Below are 26,426 nucleotides of genomic sequence, written 5' to 3' on the forward strand. Positions count from 1 at the left end.
ATGAAATTTGCAGGTAAATGGTGGGGCCTGGAAAGGATCATCCTGAGTGAGTTGTCACAGAAGCAAAAAGACACACACGGTATATACTCACTCATATACACATACAACATAGGACAAACCCACTAAAATCTGTGCATCTAAAGAAACTAAGCAAGAGAGAGGACCCTAACTAAAATGCTCAATCCCCATCCTGAAAGGCAAAGAGGATGGACATCAGAAGAAGAAGAAAACAGGAAACAATCTAGGAACCTGCTACAGAGGGCCTCTGAAAGCCAGAAGAAGAAAACAGGAAACAAACTAGGAACCTGCCACAGAGGGCCTCTGAAAGCCTCTGCCCTGCAGAATATAAAAGCAGATGCTGAGCCTGATGGCCAACTGACAGGCAGAGTGAATGGAATTTTAGGTAAGAAGTGGGAAATAGCAAGAGCTGGAGAGGACAGGAACTCCACAAGGAGAGCAACAGAACAAGAAAATTTGAACACAGGGAACTTCCCAGAGACTCATACTCCAACCAAGAACTATTCATGGAGATAACCTAGAACCCCTGCACAGATGCAGCCCATGGCAGTTCAGTGTCCAGATGGGTTACATAGTAATGGGAAGAGGGACTGCCTCTGACATAATCTGATTGGCCTGCTCTTTGATCACCTCCCTCTGAGGGGGGAGCAGCCTTACCAGGCCACAGAAGATGACAGTGCAGCCACTTTTGATGAGAACTGATAGACTAAGATCAGAAAGGAGAGGAGAACCTCCCCTATCAGTGGACTTGTGGAGGGGCATGCATGCAGAAAGGGGTGGGCGGGTCGGATTGGGAGGGAAGGAGGGAGGGGCTTATAGGGGGATACAAAATGAATAAAGTGTAATTAATAAAAAAATTTAAAAAGTTAAAAAAAATCTTCAGGTTGTCCGTTGCATTCAGTGATCCTTTCACTCAGAGTCTTATCTCCTCAAAGCACCTTTATAGAGAAATGTTGCTAAAGTCAACAGAACTCCCTTAAAGCTGCTCCAAGTTCCCCATGCCACACTTTTTTTCCTCTTCCTCCTAGTAGACATGGCAAGGCTTGCTCCCCTGTGCAAGGTCTTTCAACACCTGCTGGCCCTGCAGTTAACATGCAAAAACTAATGAGAAGCTGTACTAATAACAATTATCATAATAAATTGGCCTTTGATTACATGTCACCTGAGAATTTCAAAGACTTTACAAACATCAATTAGTAATTACAGCTCCCCAGGTTGCTTTCAGAGAGCAGGGATCATTAAGGTCAACTATATGTTGTGCAAGGAATCATGAAGGGCAGCTCCAGCTTAAGCTGGTTCAGATCTAGGGATTTCTGGCTCTTGATGGAAAGCTTAAGCTGTTCTCCACGATACCCAGAGGAAACATACTTCTGACATCACAATTAGGGGATAAAATTTACAACCAATACATAGCCCTCAGTTCCTATTGTTGAGGAATGGTAAGTATGAGCTATAGCCTCAGAAGGCAGCTTATAGAGTTCCCAGTTCCCTCCTTGGGGGAGAAAAGCAAACTGAGATGCAAACAGTGGCTTCAGCCTAGCTTCCCCAACTTCAAACTGATGCACACACTCATAAAGGCCCCAGCTGTGTAAGGGGAGTTTGGTGAGGATGATGATAATGATAGTCCAACAGCCATTTACTAAGAGCTTTCTATGAGTCACTGGGTGATAAATGAGATGTAGCCCTGTCCTCAGGGAGCTCATAGTCCAGTAGAGAAGACAGCCGTGAAAACAAATGTGTGCAATAAACTGTTCCAGGAATCACAACATCAGAAGGTCCTGTATATGCCTTGGAGGTAGACAGGAATTGCTGCCGAATGAGCAGTGTCTGAGTTGACTATTGAAGTCTAAGCGAAATGGAGTAGAAGACAGTGTGTCATATACATACAGCATATGGACCAAAGTCCAAAAATTGGAGGACTCCATACGACATTTGTGAGATTTAATGAGGTTGTCTGTGGACTTGGATCAAAGGCCAGGGACAGTCGGAGTATATAAGTGGAAGCTTGCCTAGCATGCTAAAAAAAAAGCACGTGGGTTTTTTTTTTCTGATGAAAATGAGAAATCTTTGTAAGTATCCTGCGAATAATCTCGACATTCACTTGTTACAATCATTAGGTATGTGTGTATCCCCATTTCAAGCAAAGAACAAAACTCTATCCTAGTGAGATGTGCAGAGCGCATGGTTCTCATTGGACAAATGCAGTCACCATCATGAAGGAAGTCTAAGGAACTCATTCTAAGTCACTCAACTAATGAGACAAAAATAAATTTTGAATGCTAATTTGTCATGATTGGTGGCATGTGTAGTGTGTTGAGGCATGACAGGGATAGGAAAGTCTTCCATTTCACAGACTTTACATCCTAGTTGGGGACTGTGGAAAGTGATATTCCTCCAATATACAAATAATTTCATATGGTGATGTGTAAGAATTGAAAGCAACGATGATGATGATGATGATGATGATGATGATGATGATGATGATGATGATGTCTATAGAATGTGGCATAGAGTGGAATCACCATAGAAGATGTCTTTGAGAAAGTATAGAGTAGAATGGGATTAATGAGAAGATAAAGAACCAAAGGCATTCCAGATAAAAGGGAAAGTGAACAGGAAAGCCCTGTGCACAACAATGTGTATTGTGGGATCATAAGTAAGATCTATGTGCCTGAGACAGGGTGCTAAGAAGGAACTGGAGGAAACAGTGCTGGTGCTGGTGTAGGTGACACACAAGTGAAGGGTAGAGAAACATTAGGATTCTGCTCAGGAACCCATTGAAAGTTTGAAACAGAAGGGTGGCACTTACATAATTCATTCACTCTCATAGGTGAACATGTAAGTTATGGTATTTTTAAATTGTGAACACTACTGCAATATATAAGCATGGGTGTGCATACAAATACAAATATAAATAAATATTTGTAGTGTTGGAAGCATATCTTCAAGATAAGTTGCCAGGAAAGACATGGTCAGTTCTAATGTTCTAATGATTGACAGCTGTGCACTTCTGATACTTATTGCTAAATCTCCTTCCCTGTGGGCTGAATAAGTTAATATTTTACTTTTTTGTATGTCTCTGTCTCTCTATCTCTGTCTATTCCTATCTCTGCCTCTCCCTATCTTTCTCTGTATCTCCATCTCTATTTCTCTCTATATCTATCTATCATCTATCTATCTTTCTATCCCCTCTTTTATGTGTGTTATTTCTGCATGTGTGTATTCGTGTTTGCATATACACACATATGTGTGGTTATACATGTGTGTACAGACAAGTGTGCATATGTGTGCACATGTAGGTTGTGATGGCTGATCTTGGTTGTGAGCTAGACACACATGGGAAGAGGAAATATCAAATTGAGAATGGCTTCCATCAGATTGGACATGAAGCAATTTCTTGATGGTCAACCAATGTAGCAGGGCCCAGCCTACTGTTGGTGGTACTATTCCTAAGCAGGTGGGCCTGGACTGTAGAAGAAAGCTGGCTGACTATGATCCTGGTAACAAGCAAGTAAGCAGCATTCCTCATGGTCTCTGCTTCTGTTCCTGCCTGTTCTTCATTTGGTTTTCCTAGATGATAGTCTGTAACTTTTAGGCCAAATAACCCATCTCCCTTACAGTCTGCACTTTGCCATCCTGCTTATCACAGTGACAGGAGGCAGAGTGGAACACATGCCTAAGTCTGAAGCTGATGTCCAGCGTATTCCTCACTCACATTCCACACTGTAGTGATTAAGGCAGTGAGAACATGGAGCTTGCTGATTCAGGCTACTCTAATTAACTAACTTAACCTAAGAATTCCCTTTCCCCTTCTTCTGAGGAGCTGGAGTTACAGGAGGTCTGCCACACTTGCCTGGCTTTTGTAGGTTCTTCAGCCATCATTCTTGGAAAATAAACACTTTATCCATTGAGCCATCTCTGTTGCCCCAGTTGCCGTTTCCTCTATCACCCAAGAGGACTGTTAACGTAGCAGCCTTGCCAAAAGTTCACTTGTCTGATTTTATGTATACCAAATTTTATATAAAAAGTTTCTCAATATAGCAGACTTACCTTCTTTTTAACGTAAGTTAAATTGATATAATCTATATTTGAGAGATTTTAAAATACTGTCTGAGTTGCTTATTTATATCATTTGCCCGGTTTCAGCAAGTTTTACACCTTTTCTCAATCAGTTTCCAAGTTATTTATACATCAGAGATATGAATTCTTCCTCTGGGTGATGCTGCAAGCTTCTCAGTTTGCTACTCATCTTTTGACTTGACAAAGTGTTTTAGTCACAATAAATAAAAACGTGGTCCAATACATCATTTTGATTTACGTTTCTAGCATTCAATACTCAGCTAGAATACTGAGTAGTTAAAAAGCCTTTTATATCCAGACACAAATGAATCTACCTGTGGTTGCTTCTAAGTCTTATGTGGATTTTTGTTGATGATATTTCTGATGAGCAGTGTTTATTCTGGGGTACAATGTAAAGTATGATACTAGTTACTTTTCTCATTATTGTGACCAAGCATCTGTCAAGAAACAAATTAAGGGAAGGACCGTTCATTTAGGCTTATGGGATAAAGGGATGCAACCAATGGTGGGAAAGAATGGCAGCAGGGGTAGAAACGGCTGTCCACATTGTATCCAGCATTAAGAAGAAGAGAGGTTGTGTTTTCTATAATGGCCTCCACCAGCTGCAAAAAGACGTTTCCTTGATGGAGTAGGGGTGAGGGGACTAGACTCATCTGTGGGCATAAGGATAAATATTTAGACAAACACAACCAATCAAAATGCATATTTGTGGAGCCCAGTCACGATTAATACATCTACAAAAAAAATCTTCCTCCTAAGTCACAGGGGACATTGTTAAAGAGAAAGCAGAAGGGTTTTGTAAGAGCCAGAGGATAAGGTAGTTTGCTATGAGATTGTATCTCCTAGTAATGTCAGATTCTACACACACAAAACCTTCTCACTGACCTGAATGCCTAAGCACAAATTGAACAAGGATGTATCAATAGACATGCCAGAATGGACTGGGGAAAGCCCAGAAGGCCTCATCAAGAACAAAAAACTATGGACAACCAAGCCATATTGAGAGCCTATTATAATGTTTTAAAATATTTTAGTAATATATTCTTACAGTGGTTTCAGAGCTTTCTGTCTGTCATTTTGGTCCTTGATCAGTTGAGTTGGTTTTTATATAAGGTAAGAGCTAACTAGCAAGAATCAGCTTTTACACAGGAGCACACAATTTTCTGAACATTACTCACTGAAATAACAGTTATCTCTTTCAATACATGGCTTGGGTGAGTTTTCTGTATTCAATTATTTGCAGATATGTTATGTTATTACTAAAATCTTAATTCTGATCATTGACCTATGTGTTCAATTTTGTGCCAGTACCATGTTGTCTTAGCAATGATGCTTCTATAATGACTTCAAATTAGGTATTGTGAGGCTTCCAGATTTTTCACTTTTCTTTAGGTTGTTTTGGTTGTTTCATTCCTTCTCATTCCTACATGAATTCAGGATTTCTCCTGGTTATATGAAAAATGTCATTGATTTATTTTTTATTTTTTTAATGAACTGGTACCACTTTATTCTCCCAGAATCTTTTGTTTGTTTTCTTCTTCTTCTTCTTCTTCTTCTTCTTCTTCTTCTTCTTATTATTATTATTATTATTATTATTATTATTATTATTATTATTATTTACAATTAATTTACTTTGTATACCAGTTGTAGCCCCCTCCTTCATCTCCTCCTGGTCCCACACTCCCATCTTCTTCCCCTTTCCCCCTTCCCTAGTCCACTGATAAGGGAAGTCCTTCTACCCTACAATCTCACCCTAGCTTATCAGGTCTCCTCAGGACTACCTGGATCCTCTTTCTCTGTGGCCTAGTAAGGTCACCCCAACAGGGGAAGAAGATCAAAGAACAGGCAACCAAGTTCATGTCAGAGACTGTCCCTCCTCCTCTTATTAGGAGAACCACATGAAGACTGAGCTGCCATGGGCTATATCTGAGCAGGGAGTCTAGTCTTCTCCATGCATGGTCCACCATTGATGCACCAGTCTCTGAAGACCTCCCTGGGCCCAGAGTTTTTGGCTCTGTTAGTCTCCTTGTAGAGCTGCTGTCCCCTCCAGGTCTTTCTATCTCCCCCTTCCTCCATAAGACTCCCTGCACTCTGCCCAAAGTTTGGCTGTGAGTCTCTGCATCTGCTATAATCTCCTGCTTCATGGAGTCTTTCAGAGGACATCTGTGGTAGGCTCCTGTCCTGTTCCCTCTTTTCTACTTCTCCCAGTGTCTATCCTGTTTGCCCTTCTTAATGAGAATTAAGCATCTTCCCTAAGGTCCTTCTTGTTGTTTAGCTTCTTAAGGTCTGTAGATTATAGTATGTTTATCCTACATTATATAGCTAATGTCCACTTATAAATGACCATACACCATGTGTGTCTTTCTGCTTCTGAGATACCTGACTCAGGATGATCTTGTCAAGTTACATCCCTTTTGACTACAAATTTAATTATTTCCTTGTTTTTAATAACTGAGTAATATTCAAGGGGATACAAATCGGAAAGGAAGAAATCAAAGTATCATTAATCACAGATGATACGATAGTATACACGAGTGACCCAAAAAATTCTACCAGAGAACTCCTACAGCTGATAAACACCTTCAGCAAAGTGACTGGATACAAAATTAACTAAAAAAAAAAAATCAGTTGCCCTCCTATATACAAAAGAGAAAGGACTGGGAAAGAAATTAAGGAAACAACACCCTTTACAATAGCCACAAATAAAATAAAGTACACTGGTGTAATTCTAACCAAGCAAGTGAAAGACCTGTTTGAAACAAAAAGTCTCTGAAGAAAGAAATTGAAGAAGATATCAGAAGATGGAAAGATCTCCCATGTTCATGGATCAGTAGGATTAAATAGTGAAAATGGCCATCCTGCCAAAAGCAATCTACAGATTCAGTGCAATTACCATCAAAATACCAACACAATTCTTTACAGACTTTGAAAGAACAATTCTCAATTTCATATGAGAAAACAAAAAATCCAGAATAGCTAAAACAATCCTGTATAATAAAAGATTGTCTGGAGATATCTACCTCCCTGATCTCCAGAAGACATATAATCCTAGCTACTTATGAGGCTAAGACATGAAGATTATACATTCATGACCCACTTAGCTACAGTGTGAGTTTAAGATGAACTTAGTCAACTTAGCAAGAATTATGTCTCAGGTTTTTGTTTGTTTTTTTTTTTAATTTAAAAGAAGAAAAGCTAATGTAGCTTCATAGCACAGTATTTTTTCTATCATAGCAGAGGGCCTAGGTTCAACCCCTCAGTACTTGAAAATGATAAAATTATAGGAGAAAAGATACTCATTAATTGCTCAGTGCCTTAAAAGAACCACATTCTGCTTTGTTTCCACCCAGTATGATATTGGCTGTGAGTTGATTATTATTATTTTTAACTTTCATTACGCTCAAGGGCCGAATTCGATTCCGTATGTTTTAGGATTTTTATGACAAAAGAATGTTGAATATAACAAGTGCCTTTGGTTTGTTTGTTTATATTAGCATATTTTGAGATGAATATATGATGTTTTGTCCTTGATGGCATTGTTGTTGTATGTTGCATTTGTATGATGGAACCATTCTTTCATTCCTAGAATAATCAATCTCAATTCATCCATGGAGGCTGTCATTTTTAATGTGTTATTGGATTCAACCTGCTACTATTTTGTTAAAAACATTACACTAGGACCATTCAAGATGTTGATGAGTCATTTTCTTCCTTGTACTGTGTTTTTGTAGGATAATCAAAATCAACAAGGAAACATCAGCATTAAGCTATACTACAGAGCAAATGAGCCTTTACAGGCCGTTTCAGCCAATAATTACACATTATTTTTATTAGCACGTGGGAAATAGTTGATGCTTTTCTGTAATCTTTAAATGGTTTTACTTAACAGTTTTACAATTCTATGTCCTCCAGTTAATATTACTTAGCCTCCTTTCACAGAGATCTGTATATTCTGTCAATATGTAGGCTCAGACTTCTTTTACTTCCAATAATCTATTAGATCATTATTTACCTATCTAATTTTTTCTGGTCTGTGGTATGTTCTTCATCCCCCCCCCCTTTGAGCCACTTTTTAAATACTCTTGATTTTTCCCTTTATTTCATTTTCATAGTCATTTTTTCCTTCAAATATTTATTAAACTTCTCTTTTAGCAACCTTGTAATTAATCATTCTCTCTGGGGTGATTTTGTGTCAATTTTCTTCCACTACCTTTATGAGTTAAACTAGTGCTCCTTGCATTTTCTCCTCTGATTTCTGTAACATTTCTGCTTTTAACTTGTTCATTTCTAAACCAAAGTTTTTCCAGAATATTCAATTCATTGTAAAGCGATATATCACCTCTTCCCCCTTTCGCCTGTTTTCTCTCCTGGTGGAAAGAACACTTCCCTCATCCACATGTGGTTGCCTTATTACTTACTTGAAATTTGATTTTGTAGATTTAAAGTGGCTTACTAAATTGACAGTTCGCAGATACTCTGATATGGCATGATAGTGAAATGTAAGATTTAAAAGGTAATTTATTTATTCTGTTGTAGGAGGGGTGTGGTTGTCAGTACATGAGGAAGCTAAAGAACAGTTTTCAGGAATCCGTGTTCTTCTTCCACTGCATAGGTTCAGAGATTGAAATCAGGTCATCAGGCTTGGCGGCAAGTGTCTTTACACACTGAGCAATCTAGAAAGCCGCCACAGTATAAATTGACTGAGTGTTTATTTTGTGCCATTGGTGGTGAGTTTTTATAGTCATTTGTTTACTTTTGAGATCTTTTTTCCTCTGTGATGTCTTGTGTTGACCGTTGTAGACACATTTTATTCATGTTTGTTTCTTCCCATGTTGCCAACAGGGACTATGAAATACTAATAATGTTCTGTTTGTTAATTGTGTTGAGGTTGTAGATATTAAATGATTGATTTTGTTTTCTTGTTTTGTTTTGTTCTGAAAAGTTCGTAGGAATATCTGATACTATATTGTTACTTGTTTCTTCAACTATTCACAGCCAGTATGGATTTTTGTTCATTTGGTTGTAGGTGGTGATATAACTAGAATAAACAATGATAAAATTAATTTTTAACTTAATAACTGAGTAGCAAGCTGATGAGAACTTTGATTGAAACTGGTAGTAGATTATGTTTGGAGTAAAGGTGATAGGGGTAGATAAAATTCTTTCCAAGGTCTGAATATTTGATTGTAAATAGCTCAAGTATACAGATATGTGAGCCTGAATATCAGGAGTAACAGTGCAAGAAACAAGTTTGAGAGTCATGAAGACTGACTGTTGGTCAAGACTGTTGGTCAAGCAAAGGATAAATATATAACCAAAAAAGGAGGGGTGGGGTGGGGAAAAGATAATAAAATGGGGAAAAGGTAATATTTAAAAAAAAAAAACCTGAAATACAGAATAACCCAGAAGTTGAGTGTATAAAAGAGGTCAGAAAAGAGAGATTGGTTGCAGCTAATGATGACATGTCAAGGGAGACCGGGGTGGAAGAGCAGCAATTAAAGATGAACATCAGCTTCTCTTCCCTAACCTTCATGGGAGCATCTGACTGAAAGAAGATGCAAAGAGAAGGTGAAACTAGATTCTCCTGGGGAAAACATTCAGGTGAAGATTTGAGAGCTTACGTTTGGCTGTAAGTTTTCTGAGTAGGCTTACATGAGACTTAGTAGTTTCCTCCCTGAGAGCCGGACCATGAGTTCTGTCTATTGCAAGCATAGCCTGATGCTCTCCAGGAAGAACTCACTCACAGATGACAATAGACAGTGTCCACCCAGCAGAGTCTGTCACCACAACCATCCCTCTACAACTCAAGACTTCACCGAGCTTCACCTTGGTGACTGAGGGTTCACAGACATTAACACATGCCTGGCAGTAACCTACGTCTAGCACCACTTACCAATTAAAGGCATCCCTGATGCATTTTCCTCAGAGGAATCTGGGAAATCAGGGGAGTCTCCCTAAGTTTCTGGAGCCCATGTGCTTGCCTTTGTTGTCCCTGACTTTTGAATTCTCTCGGGTTCCTGTGTCAAGTCAAAGAAGTTTTCTTTAATTCAAAAACTTCTTATTTATTTATTTTTTATTTATTACAATTTATTCACTTTGTATCCCAGTTGTAGCCCCCTCCCACATCCCTTCCCAATCTTGACCTCCCTCCCTCTTTTCCATGCATGCCCCTCCTCCAGTCCACTGATGGACTGAAGGAGGACTGAGGTCCTTCTTTCCTTCCTTCTTAACCTAGACTATCAGGTCTCATCAGGACTGGCTGCACTGTCTTCCTCTATGGCTTGCTAAGACTTCCCCCACCCTCACCTCTGGGGGGGGAGGTAATCAAAGAGCCAGCCACTGAGTTCATGTCAGAGACAGCCCCTGTTCCCATTATTAGGGAACACACTTGGAAACTAAGCTGCCATGGGCTACATCTATGCAGAGGTTCTAGGTTATCTCCATGCATGGTCCTTGGTTGGCGTATCAGTCTCACAAAAAGACCCCTGGGCCCAGATTTTTTCTGTTCTATTGCTCCCTTTGTGGAGCTCCTGTCATCTCCAGGTCTTACTATCTCCCCCTTCTTTCATAAGATTCTCTGTACTCTGCCCAAAGTTTGGCTATGAGTCTCAGCATCTGCTTTATTACTCTGCTGGATAGAGTCTTTCAGAGGCCCTCTGTGGTAGGCTCCTGTCCTATTCCCTGTTTTCTCCCTCTTTTGATGTCTATCCCATTTGCCTTTCTGAATTAAGATTGAGCATCTTACCCGAGGTCCTTCCTTCTTGCTTAGCTTCTATAGGTGTACATATTTTAGTATGTTTCTTAGCCTGTTTGTTATCTGCCATCTTTGTGTGTCTACATATGACTCGGAAAAGCAGATGAATGGCAAAGGGTGCTTGCATACAGACACCCAGAAAAAAAAAAAAAAGGCCACTTGCTTAAAGGTTATTTTGTATTTCAGCCTGGCTTGCCATCTGCGTAACCTTGGAAAATGCCATTTAATCTTGTCTTCTGAGGGAAAAGGTGTGTGTAGGGGGGAGGGAATTGCAGTGTTCAAAACCTAGTTGAAGAATGGAAAGATAGAAAATATGCAGAGTTGTGGTGTTTGAAGAGTGGAGTTATTTTTAAAATGTCCTTAGCACTTAGTTCATGGATTTGTTCCCCCAGTAGATAAGTACCAGTTAAGGATCAGAGCACTGGGGTTGTGGAAAGCCTGGGTGGAGCATGAAGAAACCTTATGATACATAAATATGGAGTGGACTAGGGTGGTGGGGGAGCCTTAGAGCCAGACAGAGCCAAACTGTACATTGCCTTCTTTCTATTTATATAACTCTCTTGCTTTTAAAGTATAAAGCAAAGGGCTATATATAGCTCCTTCTCACACCATGGTCCAAGTGGTTCGTTGTGATTGTGGCCACTCCAGACTTCCTTATGTCTTCCCTGAACTCCTCGTTTTCCTACTTCTAATGCTTGGCACATCTGTTCTGGAGTGTGGACAACCCTCCTTGACACTTCATATATCTGACTCCTACTTCTCTTCCAGGTGTCAGACTGAATGCACGTTCAAAGCTGTAACGCTTCTCCCTTCCTGCCCATGGTCCAATTTGTTTTCTTTACACCTAACACAATTTTCTCCTGTTGCTTGTGACTACTTACAATTAGATATTTACTTGTGGGGACCATCATTTAATTTTTATCTTCATCCCAGGTATCCCCAGCCTACAAAGACCATTTCTATTTTGTTCACCATTCTAGCCGTGGTACCCAGGATAAAGCCAGGCACATAGTCATTATTCAGCAAGTGCCTGTTGAAGAGCTGATTAAGTCACCGTGAACAAAGGATTACATAGGTTGTCAGGTTTTGGGGCCTTAGTGGAAATGCACATAAGCCATTATGGAAAAAAATAAGGCAATACGGCAAGCTGAAGGTCAAGTCCTACCTTACTAACTGAGGAAGCTCAATATTAGAGAAGACAAAAATACAAGCTAAGGAACTGGTAAAAGCATTTGAAAACTGGGTCAGAATTAAACCTTCATTATAGTACATCAGGAATCTAGTGGGATAATACAGTAAGAAATGCAAATATTATCCAAGAGAAGTTATTGGCATACTTGGATGCCCTGGATACCAGCACTGAGATCTTAGTGGAGAGGCACCTGACAATTGCAATAAACTGCTGGAAGATGGATGAGTGTCTTATTGGGTAAATCGGACTTGGCTCACTACAAAAGCTATTTATAGAAATAATGTACATAATAGTTTAAAAATGATTTGCAAAAGAGAAGGTACTATAGAACAGTATCAAGATGCAAGAAGGTAGGATACTGGAAAAGCAGGAATAGCACCTATAGCCAAGAACAGAGTCAATGTTTGAGAATGTCCTCAGGATGATCCAAATTTTCCACAAAAGTTTTTTCCTCTGTCATTTATTTTTGGGGATTAGAACCACAGAGAGTGATGGTGCCTTGCTCAGTTTCACACAGCTCTGGAAGAGCCTGGAGCAGAGGGGCTACCTCAACACAAGTACTGAAGTGATCTTGTTATAAGTTCTACCCCAAGGTAACATACACCTGTGTGAAGATTATCAAGTCTCAGGCAGGAAGTGAGGTTTAAAAGATGAGAAAATAATGTGTGCTTTCCCAACACAGATTATAGACCCAGAGAATGGTATAGTGGAGCTAGAACAGAAAATACAACACCTTCCAGGTTCTTACACAGTCAGAGCACAAAGAAAGTACTTCCTGCTTGTTAATCTGATTGGGACTGTGGACATATGCACACTGACCAGACCTCCCATGTAATAGAATTTACAGTGTCTAGCATGTCTCCGATTTGTTTGCTGACAATCCAATCAAGCAGAAGGTCAAGAGAGTGACTCAGGGCTTTGTAATTCTTTACCTAATTCCAACCAACAAAGACAAATTGCTTATGGAATTAAAGCTGTCAGGAACTTAGGAGAAAGTGAACATGTCAGCTTCATGTTTGTGAAAGTCAGGAAAACTTAGTGTAATTAGACATGCACTCTACATTATAGAAAATAGACTTTGCTAATGCAGAGTTGAGGGTGTAGTGTTAGGAAAAGCTTTGGTTTTCAGGCAAGAAACCATCCAGGAGAAAGCGATTCTAAGTAAAGTTAGAAAGTAACACAGATGATACAGGGAGCAAGAGTAAGTGACAGAACAAGCCCTTGTAGCTACCCAACATTCCCACACATGTAAACAAACATTTCATAAAAAAAAAAAAATTCCCACAGAAGGTGGGTCAATCTTTCCTTTTTCAGAAAGGTAGTGCTGAAAAGGAGCCCAGAAGGGACATCTGAGATGTTGGTGACATTGAGTTCCTAGACTTGGTCATAAGGGTGTGCTAATTTGATGAAAAAACTTGTCAGGTTGTATTTAAGAGGAGTATTTAAGGTGTGTAATCTAATTAACAGTGCAAGAGTTAAGTTTTCTTCAGGATCTCTCTTTGTGCCTCCCTCGAGTTACCCGTTAATTGGAATAACAATAGTGCATTGCTTATTCATTTAACATTTTCTCATTAAGATTTTTATGTGTATGCATGTTTTGCCTGCGTGTGTGTGTGTGAGTGTGTGTGTGTGTGTGTGTGTGTGTGTGTACCACATGTGTGCCTGGTGCCTTCCGGAGCCAGAAGACCTGGATGCCTTGGAACTGGAGTTAAGGTTATTGTGCGCTCTTATGTGGAAGCTGGGATCTTAACCTGGGTCCTTGGCAAGGGCAAGAAGTGCGTTTAACCACTAAGCCATCGTTCCAGCCCCCTCCCTTGATATTGTCTTATGTCTACCAGTTATGGAGTTATGACCCTCACATTCGCTTTAGTTGCGGTAGCCTCTTCATGGTCTGCAATGCTAATATGCAACCACTTCCTTGGCCATGCTTGAATAGTTAGACAAACACATTTCTTTGAGTTTTCACTTTAGATCCAACATGTTTAAGCAGTAGGCTGTGCACTACATTCCAAGTTCTTCTCTGAGAGCACCTTCTCAGGCGTAGGAAGATTGGGTCGGGTCTCTTTAAAGTCAAGGCATGTACAGTGAGTCTTCTCCCTGTGCTCATGGATGCCGAATCATGGACATGGAGGACAGATTTAAAGAGCTTGAACATCTGTGGGTTTGGTATCCATGGGGCTTCTAAACAACATCTAGTTTAGATACCAAAAGATGACTATATTTTTAATTACTCCAACAGTCTTGGCTTTATCCAGCCTTCACCCACTGTTATATGCAACTACCATGCATTAAAATGGCAAGTTTTCTTATATAACATTTTCAAAATCTTTTTTCCTTTGCACCAATATAAAGTTGATGAGCCTCTGAATCATATCTTACACCTCTCCCACTCTTCAGTTTCCCAGGGTGGTCAGTGTGATGCCACCATTTGGAGGGGTTCGGTTCTTTGAGGATCACATTTTATCAAACTATCTCAGGATCTTTAAATGAGACACAAAACTGAAAACCAACACAAACTTAAGGTCCATCCTCTTTCTCCAAATTTAAAAAGGAAAACAGTTTGTTAGCCTTACCATCATGTACAAGTTTTAACTTATTTGTGACTTCAGCCTTTTGGATATCAGTTTTCCTTTTCTATGTGTCTTTTTGATCATTTTTCTGACTTCTGAATATGTTCTTTAATTAAAATCTAAACTTGTCTTTGAAATGTAACAAGGTTCAATTTTCATATGTAATCTTAAAAGGAATACTTCAAATATTTGAACCATGATCTGTTGAACTGTTTAACACTTATGATTTTCTAACCTATAAAATCTAGGGTTTTTTTTTTACAGGGATATTTTCATAATGAGAAAAGAAACTCTTGTTCCAAGTCACAAGTTATGCCCACCCAACCTTCTTCCTTTAAGAGGCACCTCAGGCTATTAGGTTAGGCAAATGCAGTAAATAGGGGATCTATATCTGCAATGAACTTGACCATCCTTTGAGCCTCCACTGTGCAAAAGTTACAATGCATGAGCACTTGAGCTATTTAAAATATCTGAATGCTTAAGATAGCAAGAGAACCAATAACTAGATAGTTCAAAGACTGATGCACAAGTGAATGTCAGTCAGAATGAGAGCTTGTAGCACATACTCTGCTGCTGGTATTCTCCTGGTTACTACAGGCTAATTATTTGGATGAGACATCAGAAAAATACTTTCTAACAACATGTAAGTCATACAAATGTGATAGGTTATTAGGACCAGAGCAAAAAATATAGAACCCATAGTGATAAATATGATTTCTTTTACTTGTGATGGGAGGTTGACTGTGTTATTAGAAGCTTAAAATAAATAATGAAAATACAATAGTAGATAATGATATGTGGGCGAGACCTGATAAATACTGTGCTTTTTCTACTCTTGTCATTGCATACTGATAGACACAAAAGGGAAGGATGAGTAGCAAAAGTGGCTCAGAAGACTTGAGCTCTTATCTTAGGGGGGTTTGTTGATGAAGAACATTTATGCTATGACAACTGTTTTTCACTAGCTCAACCCTTTTCCTTTGCAAGCAAGAGCAAACTTTCGGTGCATCCAGGAACTAGTGTTGGGACAGCATGACTTAATAATAAGGGGTTGTGCTTGAGCTAAGAAAAGAGACAAGTTGTAGTGTTCAAGCTGTGCATAGATGGAACAGACTATGCCAGTGATACTTTGCCACTTCTCTGCTTCTGGGTATAATATGTGGAAGATCCCTTTTCTAATCCTTACTAAACCTGAGTGTGGCCATGAGTAGTTCTAGCCAATGAAACAAGAATAGAATTGAGTGTCACTTATGATTCAAAGAATTTGATTTCTAGAGTTTGTCTTTTCAGAATTTGATCCCTTTGGGTTAAAATGGATTTGAGCAGCCACCTTGACATCTCAGAGTAAATAAATGATTTGCATACCACTCCATTCCATTTCTCAGACCCAGCAATACATTTGTGTATAACTAGTAGTCTGAGCACTATTTTGCTATTTCTGTCTATGGAAGTCTGTAGGGTTTATTATTGCAAAACAGTCATCTAATCTGATAGGCCCAAATACCTTCAAGATAGAGTAGACCCTATAGCAATCCCTGGGCTCTTGACATATGTTTGGCTTGGTCTCTCACACCTTTACAGACAAAAACAAAATGGCAGAGACTCACAGAGAGAGAGAGACACAGAGAGAGAGAGAGAGAGGAAAGAGAGAGAGGTTTAGCCATAAAGTCTATGAAACCCATCAAAGATCTCAGGACTGAAACAACTATTTGGAGCATGAACTTTGTAGTTTGATTTATGACAGACTTCACATAGACTTGACTCTTGTCAAATGTTCATTTAGTCTGCTCAGGTAGATACACTGCCGCTCAGAACGAAGTTTCCCAAGAAAGGCTTGGTCCCATCTGCTAATTCACACCTGAGAACAAAGAATGCTGTAAACTACCAAATAACCACTGAGAATTGCTAAACTCTCGGGTGTTAGAATATTTATAAAGCAGTTCTGTCTGGTAAAAAGGTTGAGGAAGTAATAGGTGCCATGAAACAAACAGAACAACATATGTTCTAAGCCTGAGAGGAAATTAAGAGCTGAAATTAAAAGGTGATCCCAATAGTGGGAGAAATGGAAAGGACAAATTTTAAATTATAATTAAATCCATATACATACATATCTATATGTACAAATCCCAAAGTATTTTTATATAAGAATTCTTATATAATCAGCAATTAATTAACTGTTGTCTCATTCTTTTTGTTGTTCCCAGGAAACAAAAATCAACTGTGTGCGTCTGGCTACGAAAGGTATGTTGACATGTCCTTGTCTGATTGTAGCTATTATTCAGCAATACAACCATTGCTCCTTATGTTCACACAAGTGAAGCTTAGGCAATAATATCTAAAACAAAAGGAAAGAATTATTTTTGTTGGGGTCATTTGCACCTACACCATATATCTCCTAAGAATATGTTAATAACATAGAGCTTAAAGCATAATAACAATGCCAAACATATATATTGAATAGATGGATGGATGGATGGATGGATGGATGATCAGTACATTAATCAATGGAGTAATGGTAAAAGACTTTAACATATTATTCTGATATATATATATATATATATATATATATATATATATATATATAATTTGTGTCTATGTGTGGGTGTTTTTCTCTAAGCTTGTATATTAGACCTGTGGTTGAGGTTTTGTACTTTATTCATTGGGTTCTTGGCTTTCAGATATGAGGTGATTAGTATTGACGCCTTTCAGATGGGAAAGCAGACACTACATTGTTATGCCCTTTGCATTTCAACACTTATCCCCCAAAACATGAAGGCAGCATTGTTCAGGCTCATCACTTTTGTTTTCCTAATTATAATTGAATTGCCTGGCTCTTTCAATTGGTACATGTTTCTGTTTATTACTTTTTTTAAAAAACAAAATCAATGAATGGTTTGTTATCATTTAACCTATTACAAGGTTGAGTGGTTAGAAAGCAGGTTTATCTTTTTCTTACAGAATTGATATTTTCAACAAGAACTTCCCCCACCAATACACATGAAACAAAATTGGGTTCTGTTCTCTGCATTTATTCACAGCATACACAATTTCACAGTTTACTTCCAAGGGTATGAAATGTATAAACATAAGTATACATATCATCATAGATATAATAGGCAAAGGCAATGAGTCAAGTTTATATATGTATGTACGTGAATGTGTACAAGTGTGTACAAACAAAGAGGTCACATATGGGTGGAAGGGGAGAGACAGAGTGAGTGAGTGAGTGAGTGAGTGAGTGAGTGAAAATAAAAAGAAACATAGAGGAAGATACAGGGTAGGATAGGAAATATAGCTAGCAAAGCATATTCCATGACCGCTTAGAACTTTTCTAATTCTAAGAATTCAGTTGCATATGTAGGCAGCAAAGGGATGGTACAGGGAGAAGATGGAGCACAGGGGCTCCTGGTGATAAGAAGTCACTGAGGCTGTCATGCCCCTAACTTGTTCCCTCTGAGGAACTCAAATGACTCTGTGGAAAGAGATAAAATGGTCTTCTTGAGACAGGGGGATGGATGGTCCACAGACAAAAGTGTCACAAATCACAGACCTTGCAGTCTTGGCCACCGAAGGAAACAGATAATGTGGAAGGAAGAACATCATCAATTGGGTAGCACTGGGGCTCCTAGACAGCAATCGGGAAGCTGGGTGTCTGCAGCATCCCACTTAAACAGGCAGTCAGGGGGGATAAAGCACTGAGAAAATTCCTTCTCCGTAGTAGTATCCCATGGCTGCCCAGTACCTTTTCACTCTAGACAAGAAAGAGGCCAAGATGATTGCCCTCTCTGCTGAGGGCTAACACTCAGACACTATGTGACACGCGAACACATAGATTCCTCCACAGAGTAGTTTACTGGGTCTGTTTTACCTGAGAACTGGGAACATGTGACTTGAGAGGCAACAGGGAATGAAGGGCTGATGGGATAACATATGAGGCTGTGCTTTCCCACCAGCCTTGGAACCATAGTTCTCAGAAGTGTTGAGTTCTGCCATGCTGGCTTCTCCAAGGACGTGTTGCTGGTCAGAGAGAAAGGCAACGACAGTAGAAGAACTAGAGCATCCATGTGTCTCTTTCTCCACAGTGTCACTGTGTCTCCTCTTGTGTGACCTTAGGACAGAGGTTTTCTTTGGTAGAGTGTTTGCACAGGTAAAACGTAAGCATGTGAAATGGTAGTGGTGCATGGTGACTGTGTGACTCCCCAGCTGATTAACCCCAGCCAATGCTCTTCCGGCATTTCCAGCATCCACATCCTGATTCCATACGACATTAAAATTCAACAATTCCTCCCCAAAAAACACACTCGATCACCACTTGGGAGTAGGGTAGAGAACTACCTAATACAGAACTCCAACCTACCATTGTTCAGGGAGCCATCTCTTGTCAACACAGCCTCAGATTAGGATTCTTAAGAAACACAGCACTAAGGCTAAAGGAAGAAAATTCATGTTTGGTCAGTGTCTCCTCCATATCAGTTACTCCACTTGAAACATCCAAGAGTCACTCCAGAGCAAATGCTGCCTGAATCCATGTATTTCCCATAAGGCACTGAAATGAAGGATAGATATATGACTTCTCTCATTCTTTTTATACCACCTACATCGAATTTCTTCATGGTGGAATTTTGGTGGTTTTTTTGTTTGTTTGTTTGTTTTTGGTTTTTGTTTGTTTGTTTGTTTGTTTGTTTGTATTTTTAGCAGGGGAAAGTTTGGTGCTGGAAATCTTGACAGGCATCAGGCATTTATAAAGTCTCAGAAATATGTCATCACTATTTCTATATCTCCACCCTTTTGCCATCTTGGCATCTTCCCCGGAGGCCTGTTAACAGGCCTACTATGTCTGATGGGGAGATCACATGCCGGATACAAAGCAGCACTCTAATGATCAGCTTGATCAAGTAATCAAGCTGCTGGCTTTTTCCTGACCTTGGGTTCTCTAGCTGTTGTCCATGGCTATCTGTGTAAAGCCCACAGAGCCAGACAATTATGTATTTCAGCCCTAAGTACTCATTTGGGGTCCTTTGAATTGCCCTTAAAACCATTACCTGTTGTGTTATATAGTTGCTGGCTCTAGTTTGTGTCTCCTTGTGATCTCTAGAAGCAGAGCTTAAGGCAAGTATTTAGAGGCATTTTCTAGTGATCCATTCAGGGGGACCCTGAAAAGAAATCTGTAAAAATGGTCAAAAGAGAATGGGATAGGCTGATCAAGGATATATGTTCAGGCAGCACCTACAGTTAATGCACATTCCTCTGAAGTTGTCTTGGCTCATAGTAAGAAGTCGTCCTGATCTTCATCAGACTTTGGCTCCTTGCTCTACCACAGTCTCTCTGGTAGTCATGGAAGAAGTGACATGGGTGATCCATAGACTAGACTCAAGAGAAAGTTCTGGTTGTAAGCCATCTTTATGCTGCACCAACCTGAAATGAGGGGCTGGGTGCCAAACCAAGAGCCTCTTCTACTGCCTCTAACTACCACAAGACCCCTGGATACATTATACTCTCAGGTTGAGGGGTAGCAAAATGCTACTAGAATTGTCCCAAGTGAGAGAGATTCCAGAATGTTTCAAATTCCTTTGCAGAGCACAGTCCAGCCCTGGTAATAGACCTACTCAGAGATGTGGAGAGAAAAACAGCAATAATGTGTAAATAAGCATTGTTTAAGTTTAGAAACAAAGCATTCAGACAAAACATTCAGGGAATATTGTAAAAGAAGGGGTCGAAAGAATGTAAGAGCTGGAAGATGGGGAGGACTGTGACATGCCATATGGGCCAGAGACAGTCATTGTAATCAGGAAACCACAGCAGCTAAAGATGTCTTCACTGTATCCACACAAGAACGGGCCCATCATTAGTCAGCCATGGACGGGGGAGGATGGCGGCGCAGCTCTCACTGCAGAACTACTTGTTGCTACTGATAAACTTAAGGGGAAGGGGAGCTGTTGCCTTTAGTTGTATAGCCCTGGTGGCCCAGTAGGCTCCAATGGGCAATTCCAACCCAATGAACATACAAATGATCCGGGAAAACCTTAATGGCTCTCAAAATCAACCAAAATGTCATGAACTTTGAAAAGGCACTCGTTGTGTAGGGGGGCCTAAGATGGAAGAGAGATAAGAGGTGGTGGGGTGAGTCAGTAATCAGAATGTATTTCATATGCAGGAAATGGCCAAAGAGCTAGCTTAATTTTACGTTGTTGTCGGCTCTCCTAGGGAGTGTGTGGGAACTTGGAATAAGATGCTTAGAACTCAGAGGGGCCAAAGAGATAATAAGAGATAAAACAATCACTGAAGAATTAGCAGCCGTGCTAGCAGAAGCTGCAGTCTCAGCTGCAGCTGCTGAAGGAAATGTCCGAGTAGCTGAATGCATGCCCTCTGGGCTAGGGCAGAAGAGACCAAGTGCAAAATGGTCTCTGATCACGTTGCTCAGTTGCAGAACTATGCCAGACACTTCGTTTTTCAGAATCTGATGTTGCTTTCATCCAAGGGCCCTTATTCAGTGATTCTCCTGGGTCCCTCTTTGTACCTTTCTGAACTTCACTACTTTTTATCACTAGACCGGTCCCCATCAGTCTTTCCTGCATTGTATAGCTCCTGTTTACCCTTTGGCCTCACCGTTAGGCTCCTCTTTTCCTGTCCACTGCACTCCAGCACATAGTCTTTGTTCAATCATTTTTCTGAATTTCATTCATTCATTCATTCATTCATTCATTCATTTAGTAGTATGTAGGGTGGAACTGCCATGTTGCAGAACATGTATGGAGGTCAGAGGACTACATGCAGGAGTTTATTCTTCCCATACACCATGTGGGTTCTGGAGATCAAACTCAAGTTGTTGGACTTAATAGTAAATAGTCAGAATAAGCAAGCTCCTTCCCAGTGAGCTTTCCTAGCTATTTTTAACATTATTTGTTTGTTTGTGTCCGTGTGTGTCTGTGTGTACACATGTGTGGGGAGTGTGTATATGCATGGTACACTGTGAGAGTCAGAGAACAGCTTAAAGGGCCGGTTCTCAAGTACTTTCACCTTTTGCTTGAGACAAGAACTCTCATTGGCCTGAAACTATTTTTTTTATAGGTCAGCCTAGTTGTCCCACAAACATCTACCTGTTTCCATCTTCTCCGTCATCATTCCTGTGATTACATGCACACACCTCCGGACATAGCTTCCTATCATAGATCTTAGGGATCTGAACTCAGGACTTTATGCTTACAAGGCAAGCACATCACCAGGTGAGCTGGCACTTGTACACTTCTTTTTTAAAAATTTTTGAAAGAAATGAAGTTGCTTCTAACCTCAGAACTTTTTATCATTATGAGCTACCTTGTGTATCTGACTGGCATATGTATTGGCTTAACATACAGACATCTTTTACATTGTAGCTTGAATCTTGTTTGCTAAGAAAGACCATTAGATCACAAAGTAACATACATACAGAAAATTGGCACTTTCATTGTAGTATACATCTCAACTTGCAAACTGTATATCCTTGTCTGTATGCTTAATATTTACTATCCTACTGCATGCCAAGGGACGTAAGTGTCTATTTTGATGATCACTGTGTCCCCAGATCTTAGCGCACATAGATGCTCAATAAAACTTGTTGAACAAATATGCAGATGGATGTATGGGTGGATGGATGGATGTATGGGTGGATGGATGGATGGATGGATGGAGAGATGGATTGTACTTTGTCAGGTCAGTGGACAGATGGATAGAAAGAAACTTCCATGAATGAATTGATATTGGATAGAAGAATGGATAGAGGGCTCCTAAGTTTTTAATTCTTCATGCCCACTTTTTTATATATAAACTATATATATATATATATATACACTATATATATAAACTATATATATATACTATATATATATAAACTATATATATACTATATATATAAACTATATATACACACACACACATATATATATATATATATATACATATACATATACATATACATATATATGAGTAAAATGAAATAGAGGAATGACTGTGTGATCTACAATCCCCACTAACGAAAGAAAAGGAGGCCATTCTCTACTTGTGACTCTGCTTTTGGACATACCAATTGCCAGGAGTTCCTCTCACTTTTGGATATTTAAGTTGGAAAGAACACTGTGGATTTTGGCTTCTTATAATTTCTGCCCATCAATCCTTGAGGCCACAAAATCCTATATATCTTTTCTCCTTTTAGAAATAAAATTGACGTTCTCTGACCCATTCTTCTGTTCCCTTGCTCAAATAGGGTCAAGCAGGTACACACTTGCCCATCTTCCAGCCTTCCAGCAGTTGGTTGTAACCGCTCTGGCTGCCAGCAGGCAGAAGCACTCCCGCCATTGGCACCAGCCTTTAGGAGAATGCAGCTGCCTCTGCAGGCTCCTGCTGGGTGCGCAGGAGTGGCAGTTAGAAAAATCAGCTTTGATTTGATTTGCAAACTGAGCCGAGTCATTGAGACAAAATAAATCCGGAAACCCATACAGGCCATTTGCAGAGTTGCTTTGCCGAAGACAGCCACAGTTTTAATCTAGTAAACACTCTAACGATCCCATTAAAGCAGCCCCCCTTGGAGTAGGTGCTGAAAGAGAAGCCTCAGAATAATGAAGCATGAGATATGGGGCCAGTGTCACCAACAGCTCTGTCTTGTCCATTAAGGACGAACTAAAACCATTGTCCAACAAGAGGCAAGAGGCGTGTGCGATGGCCTTTTGTAAGTGTACCATCTTTTTGCAACTCTAAGCCTGATGTGGGCCATTTCATCCAGCATTTCTCTCTTATCTTTCTATAATAGATCCTCACCCCTACGGGAACTGACAGGGACAATATATGGCTCTTCTTTACAGACACACCCTCATTTTGCAGGTGCTAAGACTGGGGCTCCATGGAGGTAGGAAAGTGATGGGTTCATAACTTCTTTATCCGAAGAATAACAAGCCACATGTGGTCCAAGAATCCAAGACAGATGTAAAAATTGTCTTTTCCAAGTAGAAAATTTCCAACCACATTGATACAACTCTACTTAAAAGGTTCTCTTACATGAAGCATCCCGGAGAAGTTTGCATTGGAGACCTGTGGTTCCAAAAGTTTGCTTGAAATCATTAAGGATCAGATACAACTGACATCTGTTCTCTATGTTTAGTTGCTTGACCAGGAATAAGTAACTTACCACCCCATTGCTTTTAAAGCAGGCATCATTAATTCTTTCTATCTCACTCAAGCATATGATAGATGATAGACAGGAGCTTTCATCCTTCCTTTGGCTGTACAGCTTTTCACTAAAGCTGCCATAGTACATAGATCTTGGCTCTCTGTAGAAGGCCACAGCCCGGACTCTAGTCATTTCTCATGCAGGTCTGTACATCCAACCTGTGTCAGATAGACTGAGATTAGAATCAAAGTAAAGAAGCTGAAAGGCTGCAGCAAGCATGATGCTGCCCTTGACCTTTAGCACTTGACATCTAAAGATCATGTGCTTAGATGAAAATCTTACACAGAGATAATATGAATAGAGTCCTATCTAAGAGTTTCCTTATCCACACATTAGCCTTTAACATGGAACTGTTTTTCTCTCCAAAACTACTCCGCAGTATCAGAAGAGACCCAAGAACATAGCACACCCAAACCTAGCTATGGTATCTGAACAGATGTATCGATTGTGAGAGAAAAATCTAAAGTTACATAGTCCAGTGAGAAAGTCTTGAGTGTTGTTCAGCCTTTTAAACTCTTTCAGACTGTGAAGGAAGGGGCTGATGGTATGAGTTTGTAGGGTTGAGGCGTAACACTGATGATCTTACCTAGCAGAGATGCAGGATGAATATTCTAGGTGAGGGCTTGTATAATAAAACAAAGTCTCCTTGACCTTTATCACATCTACTGTGCCCTGTTTCCACCTAGACCCTAAAATGCCAATGGAATTACAAAGCTTTTTCTGATGGTTGTATGGGAAGACAAGAGATTACATCATAAAGGACACCAAAAAATAACCCAAAGGTCTTGAAAAATCCTAATATTTTTATTGATTCTACAGATGGCATACTTCTCTGGTCTTCTTTGTGTTTTCTTTCCTCTTCCTCCCTAGACTAGCTTAAATTGCATTCTTCCATACACACCTTCTCCACACCACACTCAAGAAGGCCAAAGCACGTGGAACAGAGTCCAGGGAAACAAATGCTAACAGTGACCCTTATCCTCTGAGAACATGCCTGTGGAGCCTTAACAGACTCCTCTCCACTAGGAGGAAGAAATGTCAGTGTAGACCTGAGATACCTTGGTTGGCATTAGCTCAAATCTGTGCTTCCAAAGAACTCGTCTCTCTCTTAAATGGGAAAAGGAGGCCATTTAGAGTTAGGAAGCAAGGATGGGAAGAATCTGGAGCAGGCTAGAGATATGGGTTAGAAATAAAGAGGATGTAAACGCCATCAGTGTCCTCTCAAATGGGGCAGAGAAGGTTTCCAAAAATTAAACACCTATGCGTGCTAGTATCGTGTGACTTTTCTTGGTACGGCGTGAGCCAACATCGGCTCACCTCACATAGGGTACCAATGGCAAATAAAAAAAAATTCAACACAAATATGGCTTAATGAGCCAGTGAATGAGCTCATTGCAGTAACCATCTGAAGTAGCTGCTAGATGACTCAAAAACAGCTGCCTCACTAAAAAGTCCATCCCTAGCATGAATGATAACTCATAAAAGCCATGTCCCTGGAGCTGTCTAGATGATGCTGGTCAGAATCTCTCCTCCCTCCTCCAGTAATCGTTACAGCTCATGTAACCTTGGAGAATTGCCCAGTGGATCTCATTTCTGGAACTTCCTATGGCTTATAATTTTCATTTACTTCTTGAACGTTAACCAGTGTCTCTCAAGGAGGACATTTCAATTGAAGGAATTAGCTACACAATCACAGGACTGTTCATATAGATAGCAACGATATGAAGTTACAATGTAATGGCAGAACTGAGGTATGGCACCCATCAGGTGATAAATATATGTTGGTCATTTTTATTATCTCTACTCAAGAAATGAACCCATTTAGGCTCAGAAGTATAAACAGCGCAAAGTCTCCAGGAGCGCTACTCAGAGCTGACTCCACATCACTATTGAATTTCATTCCTATCGTAGACTAGCTGAGATATTCCATGGACCACTGATAGGATTGGTTGACTTTTATTTGTTAATCCTTCCCTCCATGCCCCTTTTCTACTAATGATTAGTAAGTTTTTATTTTTATTTTTTCAGCTTGTAACAAGCTTTGTATCTCTTCAGGGGTATTTAAGTTAAGACCTGAAATCTGGAGCAGAAAATACAGTGCCCAAGGAGCTCTAAGCAATCTTCACTTCCATACTTAAGCCAAGGAATTAATTTGTCTTCAAGCTTGTCTGCTCCAGGGCCATTTGTAGCCCAGTGGTTTCTCTCTATAGGTGACATTCATTGTTTTGCAAGAGAAAAAGAAGTCAGACTCACTCCACATTCTGGCCTCCTTTTTCTTTACTTGATCTCAAATTTTCACTCATAGTTGCTTGTGTACATAAACACACCAAGCAGATCCTATGTAAAGAGATACGAGTCACAAACCCTCCAGTTAAATCCCCTAGATGTGGAAAGCAGGGAATGAAGGAGGAAGAAAGACATTTCCACTCTTCCTCAAATGGGTTAGTCAGGATAGATAAGCTTTGCTGCAATAAGAAATTATAACCAAATCTCAATACCTTAGTATCATGAATGCTTATTTATTTGCTATGCTATCTAGAACATATCTGGTCACTGCAAGGGAAGAGAAACCTTCTTCAGGTGGCAACCTTGATATTAAATATCTCACTTAGA

The 26,426-nt window shown here is 39.9% G+C and overlaps 1 protein-coding gene across 1 annotated transcript in view; it reads left to right on the forward strand.

Annotated features, from left to right (window-relative positions):
* Ptprt (protein tyrosine phosphatase receptor type T) overlaps positions 1-26,426 on the forward strand; it is an 835,658-nt gene that overhangs the window by 603,689 nt on the left and 205,543 nt on the right. Inside the window, exon 12 of the mRNA XM_055602221.1 lies at positions 16,819-16,855. Within this exon, the coding sequence (XP_055458196.1) occupies positions 16,819-16,855 (37 nt within the window). The remainder of the gene's footprint in view (positions 1-16,818; positions 16,856-26,426) is intronic.

Source organism: Psammomys obesus, unplaced genomic scaffold, assembly GCF_907164565.1.
Source record: "Psammomys obesus unplaced genomic scaffold, mPsaObe1.curated_primary_1811, whole genome shotgun sequence".
NCBI lineage: Eukaryota > Metazoa > Chordata > Mammalia > Rodentia > Muridae > Psammomys > Psammomys obesus.